The sequence below is a fragment of the Eschrichtius robustus genome, chromosome 16 (assembly GCF_028021215.1).
Source record: "Eschrichtius robustus isolate mEscRob2 chromosome 16, mEscRob2.pri, whole genome shotgun sequence".
Classification (NCBI taxonomy): domain Eukaryota; kingdom Metazoa; phylum Chordata; class Mammalia; order Artiodactyla; family Eschrichtiidae; genus Eschrichtius; species Eschrichtius robustus.
The window spans coordinates 6478882-6506408 of NC_090839.1; the positions used below are offsets into that span (position 1 = coordinate 6478882).

Here is a 27527-nt window from a genome sequence, read left to right on the forward strand (position 1 = left end):
AGGAAACACTGTTTTCCAGGCAACACCGAGGTCTGCAAAGCTCTGTGTTAGGGCGAGGCAAAGACCCGGGACACTATTTTATGGGAATTGCTAAATCCAATTGTACAGCAGGTTTCGTTCTCATTTATGTCCTCGATCGAATTGCTATAAGGCATTTTGATGTTTTGTTCTTTCTTAGGATTCCCATCATCAGCTGGTAGTGACCTGGACAAAACTAGACACAAAAACATGATATGAAATTACATTTTTGCCTATCAGACAAAGAGGGGATATTTGTGAAGGTTATTGAATACATTGGTTCTCAATGAACACCTTTTCTGGTTGTTAACATATAAATAAGATTAGCATAAACTAGGATTGGCAAACTTTTCCTGTAAAGGGCTAGTTAGTAAACATTTTCAGCTTTGGGGACATAATGGTTTCTGTGCAGTAATTCAGCTCTGCCACAGAGCACAAAAGCAACCATAGGCAATATGTAAATGGATGCAGCTGTGTTCCAATAAAGATTTATTTATGGTCACTGAAATGTGAATTTCATGTAATTTTTGGGGGGGCCTCACCTCGTGGCTTGCTGATCTTTGTTCCCTGACCAGGGATCGAACCCAGGCCCTCGGCATTGAAAGTGCCAAGTCCTAATCACTGGACCGCCAGGGAATTCCCGAACTTCATGTAATTTTCATGTCATGAAATACAATTCATCATTTGATTTTTTTCAACCATTTAAAAGTATAAAAACCATTATTAGCTCATGGGCTGTACAAAAACAGGCAGTGGGCTGATCTGGCCCGTGAGCCATGGTTTGGCAACCTTTACATTATCTCTGTTCTAATCTAAAATGTGCCCCATGTTGACATCACAGGTTAAAACCAAAGTCTTTTTTCCTTATCTGCATTTCTTCAGAATGTGCTGTGAAAATAACTCACATAGTCCCATTTGCTTGAAAACACCCAGAAAGAGTACGGAAGGCACAAAGGAGGCGTCTCAGCGCCTTCCAGTTTTTCCACATCCTGGAAGTTGAAGTTTCGGCAACAAGTAAAGGGCTCAGGGACCACTTTTCAAAGGTAGCGTCACAGTTATGAGAGGGGAAGAGATGGCCGGCTCTGATCTGAGGTCTCTTCCCGAACACGTATGTGCGACTGATCCTGAGGACTGTGCCCCAGCGATGAGGATGAACTCTGTGAGCTCTTCGTGGCTGGGAAGGAAGGTGATGGAGAGTCAAGCCCACTTTAATTTGGACTGAAGTGGAAATAAGGGAATTTCCATGGTCTCGCACAGCTGACGTCTCTGCCCAGGCCTGCACCTGCAGGTCTCTTTTTTTTTTTTTTTTAAGATTTTTTTCTGATGTGGACCATTTTTTTAAAAGCCTTTATTGAATTCGTTACAATATTGCTTCTGTTTTATGTTTTGTTTTTTTGCCGCGAGGCGCATGTGGGATCTTAGCTCCCTGACCAGGGATCAAACCCGCACCCCCTGCATTGGAAGGCGAAGTCTTAACCACTGGACCGCCAGGGAAGTCCCTGCCCTTCTCTAAAACTACCAGGCTGGCCTAGATTAGGGGTCCTGAGCTAAGAGAACAGCCTGGAGTAAGTGTAGTTTCCATTAGCCATACAAACATGCCAAAATACCCATATTTTAAATAAGTATTATAAAGAATATTCATATTGACCAATTTGGGAACCCTGGTTCGCTCATCTATATCCAAGTTACATTAAAAACATGGTTTGAGGGCTTCCCTGGTGGCGCAGTGGTTGAGAATCTGCCTGCCAATACAGGGTACACGGGTTCGAGCCCTGGTCTGGGACGATCCCACATGCCGCAGAGCAACTAGACCCGTGAGCCACAACTACTGAGCCTGCGCGTCTGGAGCCTGTGCTCCGCAACAAGAGAGGCCGCGATAGTGAGAGGCCCGCGCACCGCGATGAAGAGTGGCCCCCGCTTGCCGCAACTAGAGAAAGCCCTCGCACAGAAACGAAGACCCAACACAGCCAGAAATAAAATAAATTAATTAATTAATTCAAAAACAAAACAAAACAAAACATGGTTTGATTCTCCATTTTTCTTAATCCACTTAGACACATGTAACTGTTAGTTTTGTAGTAGAAAAGTCAATGCATGGGACCCATGAGACAGTGAATAAGACGACTTTTCTGGTGGTAAGAAAATGAAATGACTCTAGAATCCACCATCCCCTTGACACACACACCTCCTAACAATCATTTCTATCATTTTAAAACCTATAAAGTTGTCCTTTGTAATATATCATAAAGATAAAAAAGGTTCTGTCTTTTGCAAAAATAGCTACTATAAAGATAGTTATTATGACAATAATATCAGCATCTTACCCCAAATTTCCCAAGCCTTATTCTACAAGGGCCATGGCACAGTGGCCAAGAATGTCACCCTACACTAATGTCACTGTCCATACACTTCTCACCACCCTCAGCTCTAGAGGAAGTGAGGAAGGCAAAAACAAAACAATAACTGCTATGGCTACTGGCCTCGCACTTTTTTCAAGCTTAAAAAAAGAGAAAGGAAAAAGGTCCCAAGTTCGAGAATTCTTTTTCTTCAGAATAGTTTTATTAGTTTGCATACGGTTTGTCAACACTCAAATTTTCCTCTCCTACTTTGACACACAAATCCACTCACTCGGAGTCTTCTTCGCCCCATATCTCATATATTGTAATATTATTGTGTGGGTCTGCAGGCACCTCTGAGTTCTGAAACTTGAGGTTACCGCCAGTTGCCATGGCGGCTTTCAGATTCCGCACCTTGGACATGAATTTCACAAGGTCCATCTCGAGCTGGGTTAAGGTATTGAATGCATAGTCTTTGTTGGGGGAAGCATTTTGATTTTTCTTTATTGGAGAGCGAAATGAACAGCCTCGAAGGGCAGGAGGATTCTTCTGCTCCTGTCAAGAAAGATATTCAGGGTGAATAATACTGTTGATGTTGCTGGTTTTGACACAATTCTAAGAGAGCTGGGCTCACCTAAGAGAAGTTGGCTCTAGCATTGATCTAGCCCAGGGATTGGCAAACGATGGCCAAATCCGGCCCACCAGCTTTTTTTGTTAATAAAGTTTTATTGGAACACAGCCAGGCTCGTTCATTGGCATATTGTCTATGGCTGCTTTCATGCTCAAACAGCAGAGTTGAGTCCTTGCAACAGAGACTGAATGGGCTGCAAAGCTGAAAATATCAACTATCTGGCCTTTTACAGAAAAGGTTCGCCAACCCCTGCTCCCATCAGTTTGGACACAGAATCCTGAAGCGGTGGGTTTGTCCAGGAGCAAACATGCTGCTGTATTTCTCTCCCTTCCCCTTCTCAGAGCTGTTCAGCCGCTTTATAGACAGGCCGTTACCTCTTTACACCTCTGACCCTTTACGACAGGTCTTTTCCTTTACCTGGGATAATGATACCATTTCCATTCAGTTCAGCAACTTGTAATGATTCAAACGCTAGGGAAATTAAAAATCAGGGGCAGTGAATCTGCCTCCATAAATAATGTTGACCTGAAACACGCCAAGTTCTTGAATCTATCCTCAATTTGAAAAATCTGATTTAACAGGATAAATATTGAGCCAAGGTTTTAGTTGCCCAGTAAACAGAAGGTGGTCTTCAACTATGAGTCCCCACCTCTGTGAGTTAAGATCTACCGTCCTCCCTAAGGACACGTCGGGAAATGAGTTAGCCAACGTTTCTCAGGACCAGAAGTAGGTACTCTGTATTCAAATTCGTTGTACTTAACGGTCTTGCCTGTAACAACCAGAGCATGTGTTCCTCTGAGTCTGAGCTTTCTGAGATGGAATCAATGTGGTGTGAAAAACGGAGCCATCCTTACCTTATCCTTCTCACTATCTCCTCGAAACTTTAGCATCATATACAGCACGACAACGAAAAAAAGCCAGAGCCACTTGCTCCCAAGCCAGCCCTGGGCATGCTCTGGGAGATTCTGCCGAATTCGAAAGTGCCCTCCGCAAGGCACCTTCCCCTGGGGTTCTCTGGCTTTATCCCTCAGAGAAGAAAACATAAAGGCAAAGCCGCAGGAGAGGCACAGAGGAAAGAACAAGAACCATTTCAGCGTCCGCATGGTGAGCAGAGATGGGGGACAAAGTGGCTCATGGTGGGTTGGTCTGCCCTTGCACCCGGAGACTGGGGACCAGGGCTGGGCTGGGCGGTTGGTGATGTCACAGAGGCCCTGAGCCAGAACCAGCTCTGGCCATTGTGATGACTTCAGGGCAGAGGATAAAGAGGCTCTCAGGGGTCGCCTGGGAGTAGGGCTTAAAGGGAAATGGCGAAATTTCCAGCGGGCAATAAAAAGAGAGGCGGGGAGTGATAGAAGGCCATCTCCTTGCCAGTATGTTCTTTTTGACCCTCATGTTCTACTGGGAGAGTCCATCTATTTTTGTTTTTCTATTTGTTGACTGCAGACGCTATGGTGAGCAGAGCAGACCAGGCATGTGCCCCCGTGGAGCTGAGAGCCTAGTGGAAAAGAAAGATATTAAACCAGAGGCTAAAAAAAAAAAAAAACAACCAAAAAAACAGAGGCTACAGACTAGGAGCCACTGATGTACTTTGTTTGGCCTACATTGTTTCTGAAAATGATTATTTGCCAATATTTAAATGTCGGTGGGGGGAGGGCTTCACTTAAAAAGGCCAGATTTCAAAGGAAACTAAGTTTCCTCTGAAAAGTATGGACGATCTGGTAACATGGGGGCCCCTCTCTGCTGGAGCTGAGTAGCAACCGCCCCTCTAGATGGCCATGTTTTCTCCACAGTCCCCACCACTCCCTATCGCCTCACAGTTACGCTCACTGACTTCACCTGAGTGTGCAATGCCTGAGTTAATTAAGAGTATCATTTATTTCATTAAAATTGTGATAAGGGGACTTCCCTAGTGGTCCAGTGGTTAAGACTGTACACTCCCAATACAGAAGGCACGGGTTCGACCCCTGGTTGGGGAACTAAGATCCTGCATGCTGCACGGTGTGGCCAAAAAAGAAAAAAATAACATTTGTGATAAGAACAGAGAGCTTTAAGAGAACACAAGGGGGCAGCTCTAGGTTGGTTCAGGCAGGAAGGCTTTCCTGAAGAAGACATTCAGGTAGAATGTGAGGGATGATCAGGAGGAGGCGGGATAAAATGGGGACGTGGTTGGCATCAGGCAGGTGTGAAGACTCTGAAGCGAGAGGGGCACAGCCTGCAGGACGACAGAGGCCGCTGCCAGGAGTTCAGCCAGGGCTCACTGGCCAGTGCACTTGAAACCATCAGTTTCTAAAAATGACATGAAACAAAAAGTCCTGACTAATGGAACGCAGGGCGTGTACCTGTTCTGCTGGGTCACCTGATTCACACTTATTCCCGGGGAATAAAGCCTTCTGCTGGATATAACCAAGGGTCCACTGGGTGCCTGCACTGTGCCTCTAACTGTGTTGAGTGATGGAGAAGTTCTGTGAGATGGTTTGAAACCAGGAGGGGAGACGCAGAGTGGGATCCAGCCGCACAGACCGCCCTGGAGCACATGCTCCCCCAGCTTGGGGTGGGGACGTGGGGCTCCCTGGCGAGAGCACCTGTGTAGGGCTTACGGGGGCGTGAGGCCCAAGGCTTGGTTAGGAAATAGGCACGGCTATTATAACCAGACTTGCCTGTATGTAAATGTATATAAATGCTGATCTGGGAAAGAAAATAGATAATTTTCAGGTTTGTTCTGGAAAAGTCCACAACAGAAATTCACTGACGTTAAGATCATTCTGATTAAAATGCCTCTATATTCACAATGTCAACACGTCCTCGGGTCCAGCCGCCCACCCTGTTGCGGCACAGGACCCGGGACGGAGCAGGCTGCGTCCGGCCTCCACCCCCTCCCCAGAATCCTTCCTCTGAGGCTGCCCCCTCCGGCCTCCGACCTTCCTCTCCCAGCTCCTTTGCCTGCTTTTTTAAAAAATGTATTTTACTGAAGTACAGCTGACTTACAATGTTGTGTTTCCTTTGCCTGCTTTTTAATGGAAACCAGGGCCCTGGGTCTGGTATAAAGAACCATCTCAATGATACAACTGTCTCCAGAAAGGCAGTGTTGAACCTGGATGTTCCTGATTCTTGGTCTCATAGGAGAATTTCATTAATTATTCACTTCAACACACTTTATGGATAAGATGCACCAATTTTATGCACAGTTTCCCCCTTTTATAATCTTCTGCTGAGAGGGAAAGTGGAATTGACATGATGTCATAGAACTACTATCGCTATCAGTGCAATGGCCGCAATTTTCTTACTCAACGCTCGGGGAAGAAAGAAGAAAAATACAGAGACGAGAGCAAGAGCAGACTTTAGACTTTATTTTCGTACGAAATCATCGGGTGCCAACTAAATCTCCTCTCTCATCAAGGCGATCCGCAAGGAAGGCCCCTCAGTCCCCTCCCTGGCGCTGAGACGAACCCTCCTACAGCCCTGCAGGCGGAATGCACTTCAAACTCGTCCTTCCTCAAGTTCGGTTTCAGTTGACTTGTTTAATTAACCGCCGCGAGCAAAACCATGAGAATCTGAGTCAAGATGAGCCAACCACATACCCGTGAGGAATCTGGAGTCTTTAATTATTTTAAGCATAAATAGTGCGGCCAGCGTGCTTTGGCCGGGGAAGGTCCACACGCACAGGGGGAGGCGGTGAGCGGAGAGGGCGACAGGGCGGGGCCGGCGGGGTCACCGAGCCCCCATCTTGCCCTGCCACGCGGGCTCTGAGCTCTGAGGTGCGCCGAGGCCGCGCCCCGGGCCTCAGAAGCAGTAGGACGTGTGGGTGACCCAGTGGGCCGACTCCTCCTTGGAGCGCTTGGCGGAGCTGTGGGTTGTGAAAAGGGACTTGTAAGCTTCTGACTCTCCGCTGTCGGCAATGGACCTCTTCACGGCTCCACATGGAGGCTTCCCGGCTTTTCCAGAAGAGCTCCCGTGTGCTGCTGGAAAAATGAAAAGCCCAAAACTTTAAAGCTGGGACTACGTCACATCCTCAAAAGTTCATTAATCTCAGGAATTTCCTTCCTGCTTTCTGGGGATGAATGTTGAAATACGTTATCTCAATCGACAAGTCCTAAAAACAAATGAAGCTACTGTATTTAAAATCACACTAATCACTACTTGCTATACATTCTCGGCACTGGTCCCAGCTCCGGGGATGACGTACATGAGATGCTGAGGCCAGGTGGCTGAGGTGTGTGTCTGGGGGACTGGGACCCATGAACACTCTGGAGGACGATTACACCACAGGATTACACACTCCTTTACCGCATCAATCTGTGCTTTTCTTCTTTGTGAAATAAATACTATTTTCTTTGTTAAAGGTAGTGAGTTTCGGGAGAAAGGCACTAAATTCTGGACTATCCAGCAGATAGAATGGCTCTCGGTCAAGAGCAGGTGGAGGAAGGCCGGCTCGAGTGCACACGCGGTGCACAGCGAGCCCCAGCCTTAAATTAGGGAACGCCCGCGTCAGGCCTCGGCGCCCCCTGTTAGCCTGGCCCCAAGTGCAGATTCCACAGGGAAACTGGCATTTGCGCCCACACCCCTTCCGTCCTGAGAGGGCTCCTGCTCTAAGGTGAATCAACTGTTTCTTAGTTACCCCCCAAGAGAGCTCAGTGAACTATTTAGAGACACCATTAGGACGACCTTGAGTTCTCGAATTCACGCGAGCAAAACCGTGATGCACCCACGCAGGTTCCCAGCTGTCTAGTGGCCCACTGCCGTCTCAATAGGACCCACCTGCACTTCTGGGAGCCGAGGTGCTTTTCTTCTCTTGAGAATCAAGGCTTGTTTCTTCGGGCTTCCCTGTCTTCATTTTTGATGGTCCTGGGGCTTCTGTGAAAAAACAAAGTAAGCAAAACAAAACATCAGGAACTTATTTAGGAAACAGGCCTATGGCCTTATTTTTGCTAAATAAGGAGCTCTTTTAGCATCTTACCTTCACTGACATCTGATTTTGAGAGAGCCTCTGCCACCTTGGGTTTCTTTGTTTTCTGTGAAAAGAAAGGGGAGGGCGGACATGTGCTCAGATGCACTGATTTCGGAGTCAGTGTGGCTCCCGCCAGTCCGGGAGCCCAGAGAGGCCGACACGGGTCACTCAGGCCAGGGCTCCCGCTGAAGACGACTCTGATCCTCTGCCCTAACCTCGGGCCTCCCCACGTGTTTCCAGTTGCGCACTCTCGCCTCACGTGACACACATCCGCAGAGATCCGCTCGGCTGTACAGTTACACTCCCAAACCACCTCCTCAAAACACCTCAACGCGGAGGACAGGTTTCAGTGGGAACAGTCAGCGTTCGCGGTGACGACTGCACACAAAAGGGCGGTTAACTGGATAATAACACAAGTCCAGCCAGTACTGAACCTTAACCCTTCCGGGAAGACTTCTTCAAAGTTGTCCAGCTGCTTTGACATTTGTGTAGTTAACTGTAAGGACTTGAGGCCTGTACTAAAGAACACTTTAGCCGATTCTCCTCAACTCTGGATTACTTGTTAGAATTCGGTCGCTCGTAATAGTTAATTTGGTCAGCAAAAATTTAAGAAATGAAACAAACCATTCTAAAACCACACAGCTGATTCAGTCACAGAAAGGACAAACAGGACTTACGTTCACTCAGAGAATTTACTTTAAACGTGCCGTTTTCCTAAGCATGCAAAAGGTGGCGTTAAAGATACGCAGCCTAAACGCTTCAGAAGGCTCCCATCACTAGAAAACATCAAAGACCTTGCTCGGGCAGTGGCCCTGAACCTGTACTATATACATGCTACGTGATCTGTAACACTTGCATAAAACATAAACACGTCCTGCTCATTTCACACATGCAAGACATGCATTCAAATTTGTGAGGGTAACACCTCATTCTTCAAAAAAAAAAAAAAAATGCAGAAAACTGCTAATTTCTAAGCCCTCCATTCACAGCTGAGGTTATCTGAAAAGCACGAGTAATGAGGCCTTAGACAGGAAATGCTATGCCCTGTCTCCAGCTGCGGGTACGTTGGGGAAATATTTTGGTTTCCCGGTAGCCGTCTCTAGGAAGCATTCCCAGAAGGTCCGGGGAGTATTCTGCGGAGAGGGGCATGCTAGTTCCACCGGGCTTTGAACAACTTGGCAGGAAGCCTGGGACAGAGGGGACAACTCACTAAAGTAAGAAGAAGGCTAATGACCACACCAATGTCTCTAGGAGCTTCCGTTACAATACAATTTTTCCCTTTTGTGCTTCTTAAAAACTGAACTTGATCAATAGTAGCAACAAAGAACAAGCAGATCCTTTTTGGTAAATGTCGTCAAAAATATCTCAAACTCCTATTCACTTCTAAACCCGAACTCACCCCTTTAAATGACAGAGCGTCTCTTTATTTCTCATGAATATTGTAATAACCTCGTACAAGACCGCTTCACGGAGTACTTCCACTGGTATTTGATCACAAAAGCTGGGCACGATTCCTTGTACTACAGAACCATTCATACACATTATTTATTTTCCTCAGTGAAGCTTTCAAAGGAGGAAATGCCAGTGGTTTGGCTCTTTCTGAGAACTCTGGACCCATACACAGTAACAACACTGCTATCACATTCTCAGCTTTTTAAAGCCTCATGACCATGAATTACATATTATTCCAGGGTGATACGGTCTTGCACTTTCCTCTATTATGATTTTAAAAAGTGAAAAACCTGGGCTTCCCTGGTGGCGCAGCGGTTGAGAATCTGCCTGCCAATGCAGGGGACACGGGTTCGAGCCCCGGTCTGGGAAGATCCCACATGCCACGGAGCAACTAGGCCCGTGAGCCACAACTACTGAGCCTGCGCGTCTGGAGCCTGTGCTCCGCAACAAGAGAGGCCGCGATAGTGAGGGGCCCGCGCACCGCGATGAAGAGTGGGCCCCCGCTCTCTGCAACTGGAGAAAGCCCTCGCACAGAAACGAAGACCCAGCACAGCCATAAATAAATAAATAAATAAATAAATTTATTTAAAAAAAAAAAAAAAAAAGTGAAAAACCTGACAAATCTTTAATTCTTACGTCACTGGTAAATGCACGCCAGTAGCCCAAAACCAGGCAGGCTATTTTTCTTCACAGTTTTATGTCCTCAGGATCCTGAAACTAATTTTCTAATACTTTGGGCATTCTTTTGCCTTAGTTCTGATGACATGAATTTTCTCCCACATTTACCGTGAACCTTTTTTTTTTCTTTTTTTAAAGAATGAAAAAAAGACCATGGCTATCATCTGTAAGTACTCAAGAAAGAACAAAATCTACTACTGGACCCAGAGTCAATGACACACTGAATGGTTTCTCAGCTGATCAACTGTTCTGAGCCTGCTCAGCACATCAGATCATTAAGCACTGATTCCACTGCTTATGGACCTGGGCGCAAAGCAAAGCCTTCACCCCAACACCCCCGACCCAGAGCGCCGGGCACCAGCAAGCATCGCCGGGGCGCCACTCAAAACCGGGGCCAGGGGAGGCTCAGGACGGCCAGGCCGGCGGCTTCCACAGTGGGAAGGCTGCTCGGCTCCTCACTCCAGGGAGTGCAGGGAGGGTGTGTGTGTCTGCGTGTGTGTCTGCGTGCGTGTGTGTGGGTGCGCGTCTGCATCTGCACTCCCAGGAGTGGGTGGGAAGCACAGGCCCCGGGCTCCCCCCAGATCTCTAGGATGTTCAAACCTGGGCCGCACAGGCTCTCCAGAGGTGCTGGGGGTGGTGACTTTCACTCCTCCTCAGTTTCACAAGGTGTGACACCAAGCCTCTTACACTCAGTGCCCGCGCAGCAATCGTGGTGGCCGCCTTGCCCTCCGGACGCACTCTGGGCGGACTTCACAGGCCTGAGCTTTTCTACCCTCCTGCCCACACCTGCCCCCTGCAGGTGGCGTCACCCCCCGCCCCCCTTCACCGATGAGGTAGCCGAGCGCAGAGCAGACCACTGAGCCCAACCCAGCGAGGGCGTTAATCTTCTAGAGCCCGGGCCCGCCTGGTCATAAACTGCCTCGATCACGGCAAACCCCGAACCAGCGCCAGCAGCACAGCCAGCGGGTTTGCGACGGGCTCTGGAGCAGAGGCCGCAGCTGGGCAGGACCTGCAGACTTGACTCGCGCCCAAACTTGGGAAGGCAAAGAACCGAGCCTGGGACTCCGGTACCTTTCCCAGCTTGGCTCGCAGCCTCCTCGCCTCCATCCTTCTCTCCAGCGTTGCCACGTCCTCCTTGGTGCCATTGAGCACGATGACGTCGTCCTCCTGGAAGGCAGCCCCACACTGAAGAGGACGAAAGAGATAAGACAGATTCCGTCACCACGCGGAAAGCAGCTACCCTCAGACCCTCACTCTTAGCCCAACCACTGGTCCTCAAGCTCTTGGGAAATTCCTGTTGTTTCCCCGCCTGCACCTTGGCTTGGCCAGTTTTTGACCCCGAGCCCTGCTTGGGAAAGTTTCTGTGTACAGTTAGCATGGCAGGCCTGCCTGCCAGACTGGCCCTGGCTGGTGTCTAGGCACTTGGATTTCTGGAGGGTTCCTCCCACTTCCTAATTGTGTTGGGCTTCTTTGCTTACAGGCCTCCCCACTGGACCCGACCTCCAGGGGCCCCATGCAAAGACCCAAGCACGGGGTGGACGTTTAGGAAACGTCTGTTGAAGGAATCATCAGCAATACTTACTGAGCACCTACTGCTGGCTCATCTCATGAGGACTGACTTCATAAGAGCCTGTGACACTCACACACAGCTGAGCCAAGGCTAAAAGCAAGAGGCTGGGGGATCTCACATTCCAGACAGAGGTTTGCAACCTAGACCTTCCATCAGGATCTCCTGGGGGATCCCTGAGACCCACCGCCAGTTTCTGATTCAGGAGTTCTAGGGTGGGACCCGCTAATTTGCATTTCTAATGTTTTCTCAGGTCATGCAGATGCTGCCTGTGGGGGAACCAGGCTTTGAGAACCACTGTTCTAGAGTTTAGGAAGTTGGCCAATTAGGGTAAATGGGCTAAATCCCAGCAGGAGAGGGGAAGGACCATGCCGGAGGCACGGCCTGCATTTCGGCTCTTTCCTGGGCTGCAGCTGCCCACTGTCATGCCCACAGGGGTGCTGCATTTTCAATTGCTCCCTGGGGAGCCAGCCCTGCTGAGGACAGTGTTTGGGCCAGCATCCATTTCGGGTTTTGTTTCCCTCTTCCTGTGGGTTCTCCAGAGTCCCTCTGCCTAGACCTCGGCCTCAGTTACCGCCTCTGTTAAATGGGGATAAACTGAACTCCCAGCATGATCGGGTTGAGGCAAGAATTAAGGGTAACGCCGTAGGGAATGGAGCCCAGAGCTGGGCACTGAACGCTCAACCATCACCAGTTTTGCATTTTCCTAACACAGATGGAGCTCCAAGTTCCAGCCCTCAGCATCGTGTCTCTAACTAGCTTCCCTAGGCAGAAGCATCGCATAACCTGAGTTCCTCATCCATGGATTCAACCAACTTCAGACAGAAAATATTTGGGAAGAAAAAATTTTCCAGAAAGTTCTAAAAAGCAACACTTGAATACTATATAAATAGTTGCCACGTACCACTGTAGGGCGCGGCAACTATTTACATAGACCACCAACTATTTACGTAACGTTTACACTGTATTTACAACTATTTCCATAGCATTTACATTATATTAGGTATTATAAGTAACCTGAAGATGACTTAAAGTAAAAGGGAAGATGGGTGTCGGTTATATGCAAACGTTACACCATTTTATATAAGGGGCTTGAGCATCTGCGGATTTCAGTATATGCGGGAGTCCTGGGCCAATCCCCCCAGTCCCCCCAACCGATAGGGAGGGATGACAGTAAGCGCTGCTGCATTTTCCTCGCTGGGAGTCGTGCCCCCTCGTGGAAGGGAGAAAGCGTAAGGAAGCCTCCCACGGATTCCTCTAGACTCTGCCTGGGTCCCTGCCCCTTACCATCTGAGGGCTACACAGCCCTGCTGGGTCACTGGACAAACCTGGGCCGTGAGGACGGCCGTATACCGAGTCCACGCCCAGAATCTCTCTGACAGAAAACATTCTCAGCACAAGAAAAGCCACGCAACTGCTCTTTTTCTTGAAAGTTGACACCGCTTTCCCAGCACCTCCTAACACACAGAGGAGCCGGCCACCGTCTGCTGACTCTGCTTGGCCGCTGCCTTAGCTGGGTTACTTACTGGGGCTCTGTGGACAAAACCCACAGCTCTAGGTCGAAGTCGGCTCCTTTTCTAAGGTGGTAGAGACCCACAAAGCCCGAGGTTGGTGCCACAGAGAGGAGCTCTGTGCACAGAGAGGCGGCGTCTGGCACGGCGTCTGGCCAGGTCTGCCTCTGGAGAACAGAGATGCCGGGAGGCCAGGGGAGGGGAACGGCCCCTCTGCAGGGGAAGGCTGCCTGGGAAGCCCCGGGCTGTGGGAGACTGGGGCAGAGCCTTCCCCTGGGGGCTGTCCTCCTTGGAGAGAGAAGGAAAAAGAATCTGCAGGAACAGAATCAGGTGGTAGATAAGGCCCGGTGGGGCTTGGGGCTGGGGCTCTGGCGTCAGTAACCCTCCTCAGCGCATCTGCTGCCCGGCTCCGTCACAGCCCTCGTCCTCCTCCCCCGCGGGCTTTCTGCACCTCTTTCCACCACTCTTGCTGCCCGGGTCTGACCGATCGTGCCAGCGGTCCGCAGCCTCCCTCCCTGCACACGACTGTTTAGTTGTCTACGCGTGACGGTGGGCCCTGTCTTGTACCCGAGTTGTAGTCCTAGAGTTGAATCAGCTGCTAATAACAACACTGAGCCGGGAACCTTGCACATTAAAACTTGAGATATCTTGCTCTTTGTCTCCAAAATTCAAAAAATCCACTAATACCAAACCCACCCCTCAAGGCCTCAATTGCCTGGACCTGAGCGGGCAGCCCCTGGGGACGGCAGCACGTGGCCCTCCCTCCAGCTACAGGCCCCTCACCTGTTCTGGGGTCATGCCTGACCTCACTAGGCTTCTGCTGGAACCCAGGGCCCTGCGTAGAGCGGCCCGTCCCTGGAGGCGAGTAAAACCAGGGCAGGAAGCAGGTTTCTGCCATGATGTCAGCTGCCAGACAGGGGCTCTCCTCCGTGGACTAAAGGGCGGGGGGGGGGGGGCTTTAGAAAGGGATGGGGGCTGCTGCAAAGGCACAGCGGCCCAAAGGGACTGACCCTCTCTTTGCTTATAAAAGTAACAGGTACACAAAGTAGAAAACACCCGTATTTCCCATTTTTCTATGTGTACTGTTCCCGTACAGGTGAAATCACATATTTATTTTCAGTTTTGCCTCCTTTTATTACTTGTACCTCAGATGTCCAAAAAAGGGGGGAAATGGCTAAATAAATCATAATACATTCCTAAAAAGGAAGAGTATATAGTTATTTTAGAGTTTTCGACAACACAGAATATGCTCATTATAGGTTAAAAGGAAAAGCAGACTAGAAGTTGTATATTCACATGACCTCTGGATGTTAATTTTTCTTAAATATTGAAAAAAAAGGCCAGTAGGAAAGTGCTGAAGGAAACAGAATTAAGAGTAATATGCTACTATATCTGTATATTTATATCACAGACAAATGGAATAGTGGTTTCTCAATCTTTGTTCTTACAAATAATAATTGTGATGAACAACTGATTACATGCATCTTTGACCCCCAAATTCCACTTCTGAGACTTGGTTGTTCTCTATCACAGAACCCTGTTTCCTGTATTCATGGCTTATGATAAATGAATGTATGCCTGTATGTGTGTACTGACTTTTAAAATAGGGCTTCCCTCTGTCACTCTGTAATGTCCAAATGGGAAGGTTTTGTCTTTATCTTTCATGGTTGTAGCTGAGTCTTAAGCCCAGGGTCCTGCACACAGTGGATTCTCAGTAAATAATTGCTGAATGAAGGAATGAGAACATGACCTCAAGAAATATTTCAAACCAGGATGAAAGGGAGTGAAATTTTAAAGCCAAATAGCTCTCCTAGAAGGTCACATGAACTTTACACTCTTTACAACATGTGAGAATGCCCATCATACCACTTACAGGAAGGAAAAAAAAACTTACGCTAATCTAAAAAGCAGAAGACAGCTCCTTTTTGGCTTTGATTAAGAAACATAAAACACCCCACTGTATTCACAGTGCCTCTTTTGTAATTTACATGTCTACGCTCTATATCTGTTTTATTTATTAGGATTTTCATCTTTCAAAAATTTTAGTTGAATCACATCAGTATAAGGAGCTAATACAGGGCTTCCCTGGTGGCGCAGTGGTTAAGAATCCGCATGCCAGTGCAGGGGACACAGGTTTGAGCCCTGGTCCAGCAAGATCCCACATGCCGTGGAGCAACTGAGCCCGTGCGCCACAACTAGTGAAGCCCGCATGCCTAGAGCCCGTGCTCCGCAACAAGAGAAGCCACCGCAATGATAGGCCTGCGCACCGTAACGAAGAGTAGCCCCCGCTCACCGAAACTAGAGAAAGCCCGCGTGCAGCAAGGAAGACCCAATGCAGCCAAAAATAAATAAATAAAATAAATAAATTAAAAAAAAAAAAGAAGCTGATACATTAAGCCTGTGTTTTTGTCCATTTACTACAACACTCCGTTCAGCATGGTTGGTTTTACTCTGTGTCTCCCTTAGAGCTATGGGAGTATAAAGCTGCACGCAGGCAACTCTCCGCATCATTTTCTCAGGTTCTTCCACTGCTTTTGTCCAGGTTAAGCATGTGAGGTCCAGGTGAAATCCAGCGCCAGTCCTCTTCCCCTAGGGACGGGCCTGCCGGGCCAGTTCAGCAGCACTCACAGGACAATTTAAAACAAGCCCTCGGGGCTGGGGGCAGAGTTGGAGCCACACTTCACCAGCTGGCAGGGTGGCCTTTCCTTTCCTGACTCTCGTCTGATAAAAGTAGTCTCTCAACTCACAGAATGTGAACAACTCCACGCAGACATATACAGGGTCTCCCCACTAAAAGGTTGCACGGATCTGTTTTTATATAAAAGGCATACATGTCACACGTGCAGCAAGGCTGCATCCCCTTCAGATTAAAGAGACTAGGTTCTACCCGCCTAGTTAAGAAATCTTTCTAGGGCAACGGCAACATCTGTTCTGCAAAAGAGCAACAGGTATCTCGAGTCACCGCAGCAGGGGAAGAAAAGCTGAACTCGGCTGACTAAATAAAGAGCTCAGGTGTCTGGACACCTGAGCGGGTGACAGTCTCTGCGGGGTGTGATTCACGTCTCTTGGCTTCACTATTCCCGACAGACACATCTGGGGTAAACCTAAAGAGAGGTCCAGCAAGCGGGAGGACCTTTTAAACCAGAAAAGGAAGGATGTTAGGAGGAAAAGTATCCATCGGAGGAGAATAAGGAAAGGGAGTCGTTACTAACCATGCACAGACGGCCACGGGAGGACGGGGCACGGCAGGGCGCACCTGCCTCCCTGAAGTCAGGCCTCTGGAGAGCCACGCTGAAGCACTCCGAATGCTACTTAGGAATCAAATGAGATTTTTAAATGACTTTTATTTATCCCTTTAATGAAAAAGTGTCCGATAACCAAACTTGGCCTCCTACTTTTAAAAACACTTAAAGAATTTGACCCAGGACTGCCAGGATTTCATCCAGCTTTCAGAATCCAACAATTACCCTGCGCTGCCCTTCACCTGGGCTGGGTGTTTCCTGCTGTTTGTTTTGTAAGGCAGGGGACCAGCCCCTAAGAAATACGCAGGTTCTATTTTCCAACCCATGCGTCAGGATCAACAAGAATAAAATCCTCCAGGGATGAAAGGGTAACAAAACCTGCCAAGCAACTCTGTTCATGTGATTTCAGCCGGAGCCACAGCAAGAGAAGCAACTGAAGGAAAAAAAAAAAGCCAGGCTGGGCGCGGACACGGCCAGGACCTCTACCCCATATGCGAGCCTCTCTAGGTAAGTGCTTCGTTAACTATGCAGAGATCATGAATGGCACAGGCTGAGCAGGTCTTATAACTAAAATATGTTTTACTGTGCCTCCTCCACGGTTTTAAAATAGAACTATTGGAATATCAGTAATATTTTAAAATGCACAAGTAGCAGGCATCTTTTCCTCTCAAAAAACAGTCCTCTAATAAAAACGTTGTTTTTGTTGTGACTGTTTTAAATGGATATCCTAAAATGTAGTTTTCCCCTTCACATCAAAGTGGCTGAAGAAATGTATACACATTTTAGGAATAAGCATGTTGTGATTAAGACACCTATTTTACTGGACAACTTTGACGGTCTGAATTCAAAATTAGTCTAACTCTGTGATAAAGCTCAAATAGTTCAAGAAAAAACTGTTAACTTGTAGGGTGGTTTGGACATCATTCTGAGCCCAGAGACGACAAAAATAACACACAAAATTTTCATTGCTGCAGCTACAGTGACTTCTTTAGGACAAACATGCAGTAACCGGAGAGAGAACCAACATTCATGGTCTGAGGGTCTCACTGCTCCAGGGGACTGGCGGTAGCCCCACCCCGCTCAAGCACGGAGCACCGCCCCGGGCCAGGCTCAGCGGGAAACACTCAGCCATCTGCCCCACACCCCTAGCCCGCTGTCCTCGTGAGGCAGGTACTGTCATACACCCCCATCTGCCGTCCAGAAAATAGACTAAATTGTTTAATCTGGTTAAGCTAATGTTAATACTCTAAAACAGTAATAGTCTATAGAATATATGGCAAAATATTACAAGTTCACCTTTAAAGATGCCCACTTTCTATTTACTAACAGGAATTACCTTTAAAAAAAAAAACACAAGGGACTTCCCTGGTGGCGCAGTGGTTAAGACTCTGCGCTCCCAGTGCAGGGGGCCGGGGTTCGATCCCTGGTCAGGGAACTAGATCCTACATGCATGCCGCAGCTAAGAGTTCACATGCCACAACTAAGGAGCCGGTGAGCCACAACTAAGGAGCCTGCCTGCCGCAACTAAGACCCGGTGCAACCAAATTTAAAAAAAACAAAAAACCCACAAAGTATAAAAGATTTAGCAAAATAATTAATTTATCCAGGATGTTGCCAACTCCCCCTGAAAAGCCTATATAACAAATTAAATCCCGTCATAACAAATTCAAAATGACTGCCCTTAAGTGTTCTAGTGGCAACACATAGTACCAGACCCATATTGCTGACTTCTGTTCTTGGCTGTTAAGGCCTGCAGTAGGGGCGGTGGGAGAGGGGCACTACAGACAGATAAAGAAGGCAGAAAAGAAGAAGGAAAATATGCTCGCCGGCTCTCGTAATTAGGATAGTAATGTATTTTGAAACAACTCTTTGGAAATATTTTATGCTTGGACAAAAACATAAATAGAAGGTAAAATAATTCCATTCTGAGAACTATAGCTGGAGATCATTTGTGATTTCCAGTACCACAAAAAGGAAAAAATTTTAACACCATCCTTAACCGTAACTTTGGTAATTACTGCTACTGAAAGATATTCTACAAAATCCCTTAGGTGTCATATGTCCTCAGTCAACTGAACGTGTAATCTTCAAAACATGATTCACTGTCTGGAAGCTATTTAATCCTACTGTACACTCTACATATTTTAATGATGCTACACACCAAAGGCTGCAGATATGAGGAACTAAAAGATCATCAAAATATCTAAGGCCCAGGAAAGATCACTTAAGGAATGACACTATATGAAAAAAGCCTTAAAATGTTCTCTCACACACACAAAATAATAATTTTAGAGATCATCTGTGATTTCAGTAGTACATGAGGAAATAGAACACTGGAATGGTAAAATAATGGGTCTGGTTTGAACAAAGAACTTTTGTATCTGCTCCATGATATATAATGATAACTGCCACTCTTTCTGAAGTCTTTAAAATAAATAAATATTTAAACTTTTTGTGGAGGAAAAAAAGTTGCTCAATAATCAGTAAGACTGCACTTTTATTTAATGGGCTGCATGTTCCTCTCACTTGGAAAATATCACTTACATTTCTTGGAAATTAATTTAGTGATAAAAAGGCACATGTTTAACAATTACAGTTTCATTATGACTACAAAAGCTGATTTCACATCATAGAAACAAAACAACAACAACAAATCACCAGGAACCGAAATGTCTGCAAAGCTGAAAACGATGCTCACCACGATTTAAAAAGGAAAAACTGCCAGGCCCTAAAGAGCTGATTCCTGTGGGAATTTTCACATTATCCACCAGATGCAGGTTAAAGCCACAGCAAGAACTACGTAAATTCAGCAGCAGCGGAGTCTCCAAAGGCTTCATTACAAGGCTGTCCTGACTACCTGCAAAAGCTTGTACTGAAACAACGAAAATAAAGCTGGTGACCCTTTCCACAACATGGCATTCTAGCCACACCGATTTCTAAATTTCAAAGTGAACCTGAGCCAAAAGGAAGATTTAACTGGGCAACTGTGAGCGCTGCACTAACAGAACACGAGGCAGAAAGGCAGCAGATTAACCGTGACCAAGCTCCTGTGCCTGTCTCTCTACAAATAAGGGAGGGAAAGCATTTAGCCAACGTATTGCCCTGAAGGACAACGGACTACACATGGGACGTGTCTTCACTTAATTATCATAAAACACTGAAAATACCCAATCCCCTGGGCTCTGCCTGGGGTTTAGTCTGTCAGTGAAGTGGGGCTAACATTTCTGTGATGAGACCAGCATATTTTACACTTTGATCATAAGCTTAAAAACAACAACCAAGACAACAAACCAAAAAAAACCCCCAAACCCCCTTCCCATGCAAAAGCTAAACACAGGAGAAAATGTAACAAACTATGGTACATGTTTTACCTTTCACCAAAATTCTTAACAGAGAAGCAGTTAACAGCTTTATTTTCATTTCAAGAAGGTATTTCCGTCCAACTGAATTTGTTTTTATGATACATGTTGTGTCTACTTTAGAGACCAGATATGAAATGTGTTAATTATAATGATGACTGTGCTTATAAAAGGTATTATGTAATTTATAAAAATGTCTGTAAAATTATGCCATAATGTTTTATGCTTGGGGCAATCACCATTTACTGAACCAGAGTAAAACGTAACCTGACATATTTGGGCAGTGGTTGTTTTATTTTTGAAGCATGGTGGGTAAAAAGAAACTATACAATGAAAATAAATACATTTTTAAAATCCACAATCAGCATTTACAGTTTTTATGGGCTCACAGTTTAAGAACACAGGATAACTCAAAATGCTGCCTTGTTAATGCTTTATCCAAATGGCATTTGCAATAATGATGTGGAAAGGTAAGGGACTAATGTCAAATCTGAGATAAACACTGGTCAAAAGTAAATGGGTTTTTAAACACAGGAAGTAGGGGGACTTCCCTGGTGGTCCAGGGGTTACGAATCCACCTTCCAATGCAGGCGACGCGAGTTTGATCCCTGGTCGGGGAACTTAAGATCCCACACACTGTGGGGCAACTAAGCCTGCATGCTGCAACTACTGAGCCCATGGGCTACAACAGAGAGCCCACGCGCCACAACTACAGAGCCCACGCACTCTGGAGCCCTCGTGCCACACCTAAGACCCGACACAGCCAAAAATAAAACAAATGTTTTTTAAAAAATAGGAAGTAGGAACAAGCAATGATATGATTTTTTACGGAAACCTAGAGACAAAATTCATAAACAAGGGAAAAAACTACTAACAATATAGATATTTTACCTGATCAATTTTCTTCCCTAAATTCCGAAGGATGGTCTTTGCATGCCAATAACAATTAATTAATTAAAATACTTATTCATGAATCTCTGTAGAGTTCAAGAGAGGAAACTAAATTATTATCAAATAATTTTATTAGATAAAGATATCTTGTTTTTAATCACTGAAGCCTTCTCTAAAAACAATTCATAAACTCATTTCAACAAGCTGAATTATGTGATCACAAAATTTCTCTTGATTTGTTTTCTTTATTGGAAAGATATATTCTCATAACATGATACAGAATAATGACATAAGATAAATTCTGAATAATGCAGAACAGGACAGTATCTATGTCCAAAATAAATATTTGAGATTTTTATCTGCCAAGATAAGGGCAATAACACATGAAAATACAGTCAATATCATTAGTCATCAGGGAAGTGCAAAGTTAAACCACAATGAATTACCACTACGCACCTATTAGACTGGTTAAAGTTTTTTAAATTGACCATACCCAGTGCTGGTGAGGATGTACAGTAAATGGAGCGCTCGTACACTGCTGGTGGGAGTGTAAAACGGCACACCCGCTTTGGAAAAAAACCTGGCAATTTCTTAAGAAGTTAAACATACACCTGTATGCGAGCCAGCCATTTCACTCTTAGGTATTTACCCGAGAGACACAAAAACATAGGTCTGCACAAAGACTTGTGCACAAAATGCTTTCAGCATCTTGTAATATCCTAAAACTAGAAGCAACTTCAGTGTCCTTCAACAGATGAACAGATAGACAGATTGCGGCTCGTCCATTTGATGGAATACTGCTTGGCAACAAAAAGGGGAAAATGGTGATAAATGCAGTGATGTGGATGACATCTTAAACTCATTATCCTAAGTGACAAAAAATCCAGGCAAAAAAGTACATACGTATAACTTTGCTTATATAAAACTGTAGAAGACGCCAACTAGTCTACAGTGACAAGAGCCTATGAGTGATTGCCCAGAGACAATGGTGGAAGGAGGATGGAGTAAAAGGGGCCCAAGAAAACTTTTAGGGGTAAAAGAAATGATTGTTATCATGACTGTGGTGACGGTTTCATGAGTATACACATATATAAAAACTGATCAAATTATACACTTTAAATACGTGTATGCCAATAGAGTTAGCGGGGGCGGGGGGGAATAGAGTTAACAACACCCTAAATTCTGCCTGTTGTTCTTTTAGGAAGCTTAGAGGAAAACATTTCAAACCATGGTAATAAGAAGGCGACTGGGGCTCAAAACATGAGCCAGCTGCGAGCCACAAAGCCAGGTCTTCTCGTGTGCGTAGCCATTTGCATCTTTATTTTTCTTTATTTAAGGAATCCAACTCCTGAGGAACCAGAGGAGGAACCCACCTACCCACCAGTAGTGGAATGTGGCTTTTATCCAGATGAACTGTGTTCGGCTTTGTTTGAAGGGAAAGAGGTGGCTCCCCAAATTGCAAAATTCTGTAAAAACCCTCATGGATCTGAAATACTTGCTCATTTACACAGACCAGGAAATTGTTCCAGGATATCCCAGGAGTTGCATTTCATAACCAGACCCCTGTCTGCAGAAGAGGGCACCTTCCCTTTGGCATATATTATAACTATTCATAAGGAGCTGGCTATGTTTGTGCAGCTTCTCAGAGCTATTTATGTGCCTCAAAATGTTTACTGTATTCATGTTGATGAAAAGGCCCCCAAGAAGTATAAGACTGCTGTGCAATCCCTGGTTAATTGTTTTGAAAATATTTTTATTTCATCAACGAGAGAGAAAATGGCTTACAGTGGCTTTAGGAGACTACAGGCAGATATTAATTGTATGAAAGATCTAGTCCATTCCAAATTTCAATGGAACTATGTCATTAATCTTTGTGGACAGGATTTTCCAATCAAAACTAACAAGGAAATCATACACTACATCAGAAGCAAATGGAATGATAAAAATATCACTCCTGGGGTAATCCAGCCACCAAACATTAAATCTAAGACAAGTCAAAAGCCATCCCGAATTCACCCCTGAAGAAGATATCTATGTATCTCCAAATGAAAGATTCAAAGATGAACCACCCCATAACTTAAGAATTTATTTTGGAAGTGCTTACTATGTACTAACAAGGAAGTTTGTAGAGTTTGTACTAACAGACACCCGCGCAAAAGACATGCTTCGGTGGTCTAAAGACATCCACGGCCCAGAGCGACATTACTGGGTAACTCTGAACCGACTGAAAGGTAAGAACAATCCAGCAAAACAGTGTCTGTTCAGGCCAGAGGCAACAACAGGATAAGTGTATCCTTAACTGAAGATTCTTTCTATTTCAGCTCTGTGGCTTGGTAAACAGCTCTACATTCTGTAAGACCGTCCACTTGGGTAGTCCAGGAGGGTCTTCGCTTTCAGGGATCTGAGGTTTGCGGAGAGAGCGCCATGTTCCCAAATCAGGCTGGCTGCTTTTGCCCCCTCTCCAGAAGCAAGCACCAGCATTGCGCGTCTCCTCAAATAGAGCCTTCTGAAAATTCTGAGCACAGATCTTTGAAAAGTTCTTCCTTTCTTCCTTCACTTATTAGATACTGCTGGATACCTACTAGTGCCAGGTATCGTGCTAGGGGCTTGTTAAGAATGGAAAATATTAAAACTAGCAATTTTGTTTGTGGCTAACATGATACTTCAGATAGGTTTTCTTAGAGGTAGAGGGAAATCTGATGCCCTCCTTTAAATGGGCCTATTTGCTCTTTCTGTAAAGCTGATTGGCTCTTACTGCGAATGTGGCTTCAAGCTTGAACAGCTAAGCGAATCAGTCAGTCCAGGCGACAGTGCAAACAATGAAATCCAGCAGAAATGGGTTAGGAGCTTTTTAAAACCTCTCATATCCACTGAAGATCCTTTCAAATCACCCCCAGAGAGCTGTTGCGGAGAAAACACGATCCAAAGAGACCCAACATAACATGCTGTCAATACTAGGTGAGTTACTAGGGATGGAGGAAGGGATGAAAAGTGAAATCTAAGCACAAAGACGCAATACAGGACCTCGCTCCACCCTGATACTACCACCGGTGCAGCACACACCCAGCCCCCAGAAGCGTTAGCCTTTCATCAGATGAGAACATGCATTCTGAATGAGGCTGGGCTTTCCCTTCATCTGCTCACTGCATGCCTGCATGTCTTTTCCCTTAGATGCTCCAGGTTCCACCCCAAACACTGGCTGGGAAGGAAACGTTCGAGCCATTAAATGGAAAAACAAGGAGGGAACTGTTCATGATGGCTGCAAAGGTAAAAACAAAACCCAAGGGGGTTCCCTGGTGGCCTAGTGGTTAGGATTCTGGGCTTTCACTGCCGGGGCCCGGGTTCAATACCTGGTCTGGGAACTGAGATCCTGCAAGCAGGGCAGCGTGGCCAAAACAAAAACAAAAACAAAACCCAAGCCACAAAACGCGTTCAAATTTTATAAAAACTGTACAACTGCTGCCTCGAAAACAGTGGGAGAAGACTGACGGTCATGTTTACTGCAATCTGGAAGAATTAGTGATGATCCAACTAGCACGGTGTCAATTTTTTAAAAACTTTTCTTTTAATTATAATATCCAGACAGAGAAGTAGACAAATTCTAAGTATTTGAGCTGATAAATTTTCACAAAGTGAACACACAACAGGGCTGCAACTTTTTAAAGTTTTCAGATAAAAACACATGCGCTATCTGGCTTTTCCCACCTGCTCCTAACATTCATTTAAAATGAGCTCTCTGTCTCCCTGGGTCTCTTTACGAGAACAGACGCTTGAATAGCACAGGTACATGCTCCTCGGTGGGGTCAGCCAGCTGCCCCCCATACTTCTTACGCAGTTCTTGCTGAAAAAAGGTCTCTTTGCTTTGCCCTCAGGAGATTCTCCCTGAGGGACAGTAAATTCTTTTGCCCCTTTGTCTTGCGTGCCAGAGGTTTTAGTGGCCAGGGCAGTACACGAAAGCCAGATCTGGGGTGGAGGAGACCACGTCTCTGTTCTGTGGAGTCTGGAAGAGAACTAGCTGGCTGCAGAGCGGCTCTCAGGCGCGTCGGTTCGGGGGAAACACCTCCGGAGTCGAAGAGCTAGAACTTGGCTCCTGGGAAGTTATCCGTGCCTCCTCTCTGGGGCTGGCTCTCCGCAGCCCCGCACCCCCAGGCTGAGCAGACAGGCTCAGGGAGGAAACGGTGGATGAGACACAATTCACAGCACGATACGGACGAGTCCAGTAGAAAGATGGCAAGTCCTCTGGTGTACTCCGGGGAAGGAAAACAGGGCGTGCTTGACGTCTCTGGGGCCACAGCTGGTGGTGGACAGAGGACGCGGGAAGACTGGAGCAAAGCCGTGCGTGAAGGCGGCTCCAGCAGAGCACGAGCTCCCCAGGGATATCTGGGCCCTGCACTGTCTGTCTACAAGCAGCTCCCTAACCACCTCGGGAGCTACTGCAGAGATACATAACCTATTTTCACAAGGCATACGGGTACAGTATATCAGATAATGCAAAATAAACTAGGTTCGCCCAGTTTCCAAGCTGATTTAAAGACTGACCTAAAAGAAACAGGTTGTGGACAAACAAAAAATGGAAAATCTAATACCAGAACAGTTCAAAGACAAACAATTCCCGCTGCCATGTGCACAGCCATCCTCCTGACGGGTACCAGGTCAGAAGGACTGGAATAATTTTCTAGTATTTTTTAAAAGGTAGATATGATTCAGCTAGGGGGATAGTCACATAGAAAGAAGGTGACAGTTAAACGACAGGCTAACAAACAACCTTGGCCTTTCTTCAGACAGTAAGTGGCTCACTGTCATTACACACGGGTTGACAGGACTGGCGGATAAATGCTCAGAAAAGGAGAGGCTCAGATTCTTCCTGAAAAAGTGATTCACCAATGGTATATAAGATGTCACGAAGGGTTGTGGCTGTCAATGATAAAGTAATGATTCCAAATTCTTAAGAGTAGCAAAATCTGAGTATTTTAATAATGTTTGCAAAAAAACCTAGTCACTGCGAGTCTTAACAAGAATCATTATTCCCTACAAGTAAACACTTCAGAAAGTTCTTGCCATCACTAGCTTCACTGTGCAAATGGTTCTACTAGCAAAGCAGTACAGGGCCAACCCCGGCCAGCATTCAGTCAGTCCCAACTTAGGCCAAGCACTGTTGTAGGGTCTGTGGTAAACCCTTCTGGAACCCGGCTCTGGGCCTGCCGTCGATGCTCACAGCGATCTGCAGGTAGAAACTATCATTACGCACACTTTACAGACGAGGAACCCCAGACTCAGAGATGTGAGGTCACTCCCAGAGTCACAGGACGTGGCACAGGCAGTGGCAGAGCTGGGTCTCAAACCAGCTGCGGCTGCCTGATGCCATGCCACTGGGGGAGCATATGGCCCAGCTCTGCAGCATACACTGCAGAGCCATCCCATTACTATCAGCAACAAAGAGTTTGTTGATTTTTAATCACCAAGACAGCATTAACGCAATTCTGACAAAGTCCCATTTATTTGTGTTCCCTTCCAGTTCATACGTACATAAACTATAGAGTATGCAGTTACGATCAAGGTGCAGTTGATTCCTCTTTCACTATGTCCTAAGCTCTTCATGCTATCTTCATATTTACACTTTCAACTGGTTAAATGTAATACTATTGAGATTCTGTGACACTGCACCAAGAGTCTATCAGTTAAAAAGATTCTGATCATGATAACAGCTTTCACGTATACAATGCTCACCATGGGCCAGTTCTAGGCCCTTCACTACACGAATGCACGCTTAGCAGGGAAAAGATCCCTTTTGATTTTTTTCAGTCTTACAGACAACACTGGACATTTCTGGGCATGCAGTTCCAACCCTTTTAAATAATATTTCCTTAAGACAGGTTTCTGGAAGTAGGATTACAGCATCAGCAGGGGGGAGAGAGCATGGCAGCGCTGAGCAGAGAAAAGAGCAAGGTCTCCAAAATGAACAGAAATTTCCCTTACACGCAAACTGAGCACTCCTGCCTCTGCAAACCGAAGGTGATGACAGAAACCACCTCCCACTGTTGGTGGGAGGATTAAAATAGAGTAGGAAGAGTCAAGCACAGTGTCAGACCCATAAAACGCGCTACTGAGTTCACCTCGAAGGAGTCCAATCAGTACTGGATTCGAACTAGAATTCCAATTTTAATTACTTCTATTTATATCAAACTCACTCTGCAAAACCATTAGAAGGCTGAAGCAATGACTTCTTAAAACCAACACAACTCTTATGAACTACCCACAACCGAGGAAAATACTTGAAAAGTTCATGGCACTTAAAACAGCAGCTATCAGAATTTAGGTGTTATCTGGCAAATGATGGCTGTTACTTCTCCCTCGTGCTCATGACTAGCTAAAATTCTACAGTATTCACCTAAAGCAGCCATTAAACATTTCAGAAGGCACTAACCAAACGAATGAAAGCTTCCCTTCCATCATGAATTCAAAATTCAACATAAAAGCCCCTGTCAAAGCAATCATGGAAACCCCGTTTAATCTGAACTGGCATGAAGCAGAGAGGCCTTACAGATGACCTTAGAAGTGCGTCACTTTTCCACGTGGATGTAAACTGACGAGGAAACAAAGGCAGCTAAATTTCTGTGTTCCCTTTGCAGGCCGCTATGTCCAGGACGCCTGTGTGTATGGACCAGGAGACTTGCCCTGGATCATTCCATCACCTTCTTTGTTTGCCAACCAATTTGACTCGACTGAGCCTCTTGTGGTCTCGTGCTTGGAGCGGTGGCACAGACTTAAAGTTCTAGGGCAGGCGGAGGTCCCTGTGGAACCACACTGGCATTTCCAACGGGAGAGTCATTTTAATATGAAATTGAACCGCTGAGCTGGAAGTTATAGAGAATGTTTGCTTTCTTACTGGTATAATTC

At 46.0% G+C, this 27527-nt stretch overlaps 3 protein-coding genes across 4 annotated transcripts in view; 1 reads left to right on the plus strand and 2 right to left on the minus strand.

The window, feature by feature from the left end:
• Positions 1–2605: 2605 nt before the first annotated feature.
• LOC137750302 (protein FAM209-like) lies at positions 2606–4088 on the minus strand. The gene is made up of 2 exons (XM_068524698.1): positions 3840–4088; positions 2606–2906 (listed from the first exon to the last, which is right to left on the minus strand). Exons 1-2 carry the CDS (start codon positions 4086–4088, stop codon positions 2643–2645), a joined length of 513 nt encoding a protein of 170 aa, XP_068380799.1. The 3' UTR covers positions 2606–2642.
• A 2223-nt stretch (positions 4089–6311) lies between these two features.
• The window catches only part of RTF2 (replication termination factor 2), a 41211-nt gene continuing 19995 nt past the window's right edge, over positions 6312–27527 (minus strand). Inside the window, exons 6-9 of one of the 2 annotated variants that reach the window (XM_068565796.1) lie at positions 11132–11245; positions 7940–7994; positions 7741–7836; positions 6312–6941 (exon numbers count right to left, since the gene is read on the minus strand). In XM_068565796.1, coding sequence (XP_068421897.1) covers positions 6766–6941; positions 7741–7836; positions 7940–7994; positions 11132–11245 — 441 coding nt within the window. In that variant the 3' untranslated portion in view covers positions 6312–6765. Of the gene's footprint in view, positions 6945–7740; positions 7837–7939; positions 7995–11131; positions 11246–27527 lie in introns of both variants that reach the window. The other variant, XM_068565795.1, reaches the window with a different exon arrangement.
• LOC137749881 (beta-1,3-galactosyl-O-glycosyl-glycoprotein beta-1,6-N-acetylglucosaminyltransferase 7-like) lies at positions 16872–27483 on the plus strand. The gene is given in 5 exon segments (XM_068524148.1): positions 16872–16887; positions 21832–22628; positions 22630–22861; positions 23802–23897; positions 27260–27483. Coding segments are annotated over 5 exon segments (1365 nt in total).

Excerpts from the sequence above, each read along its gene's own strand:
- LOC137750302 (XM_068524698.1), bottom strand. The coding sequence starts at position 4,088 with ATGCGGACGCTGAAATGGTTCTTGTTCTTTCCTCTGTGCCTCTCCTGC. Across the intron at positions 2,907-3,839 it reads GAGATAGTGAGAAGGATAAG|CAGAAGAATCCTCCTGCCCT; the intron begins GTAAGGATGGCT and ends TCTTGACAGGAG.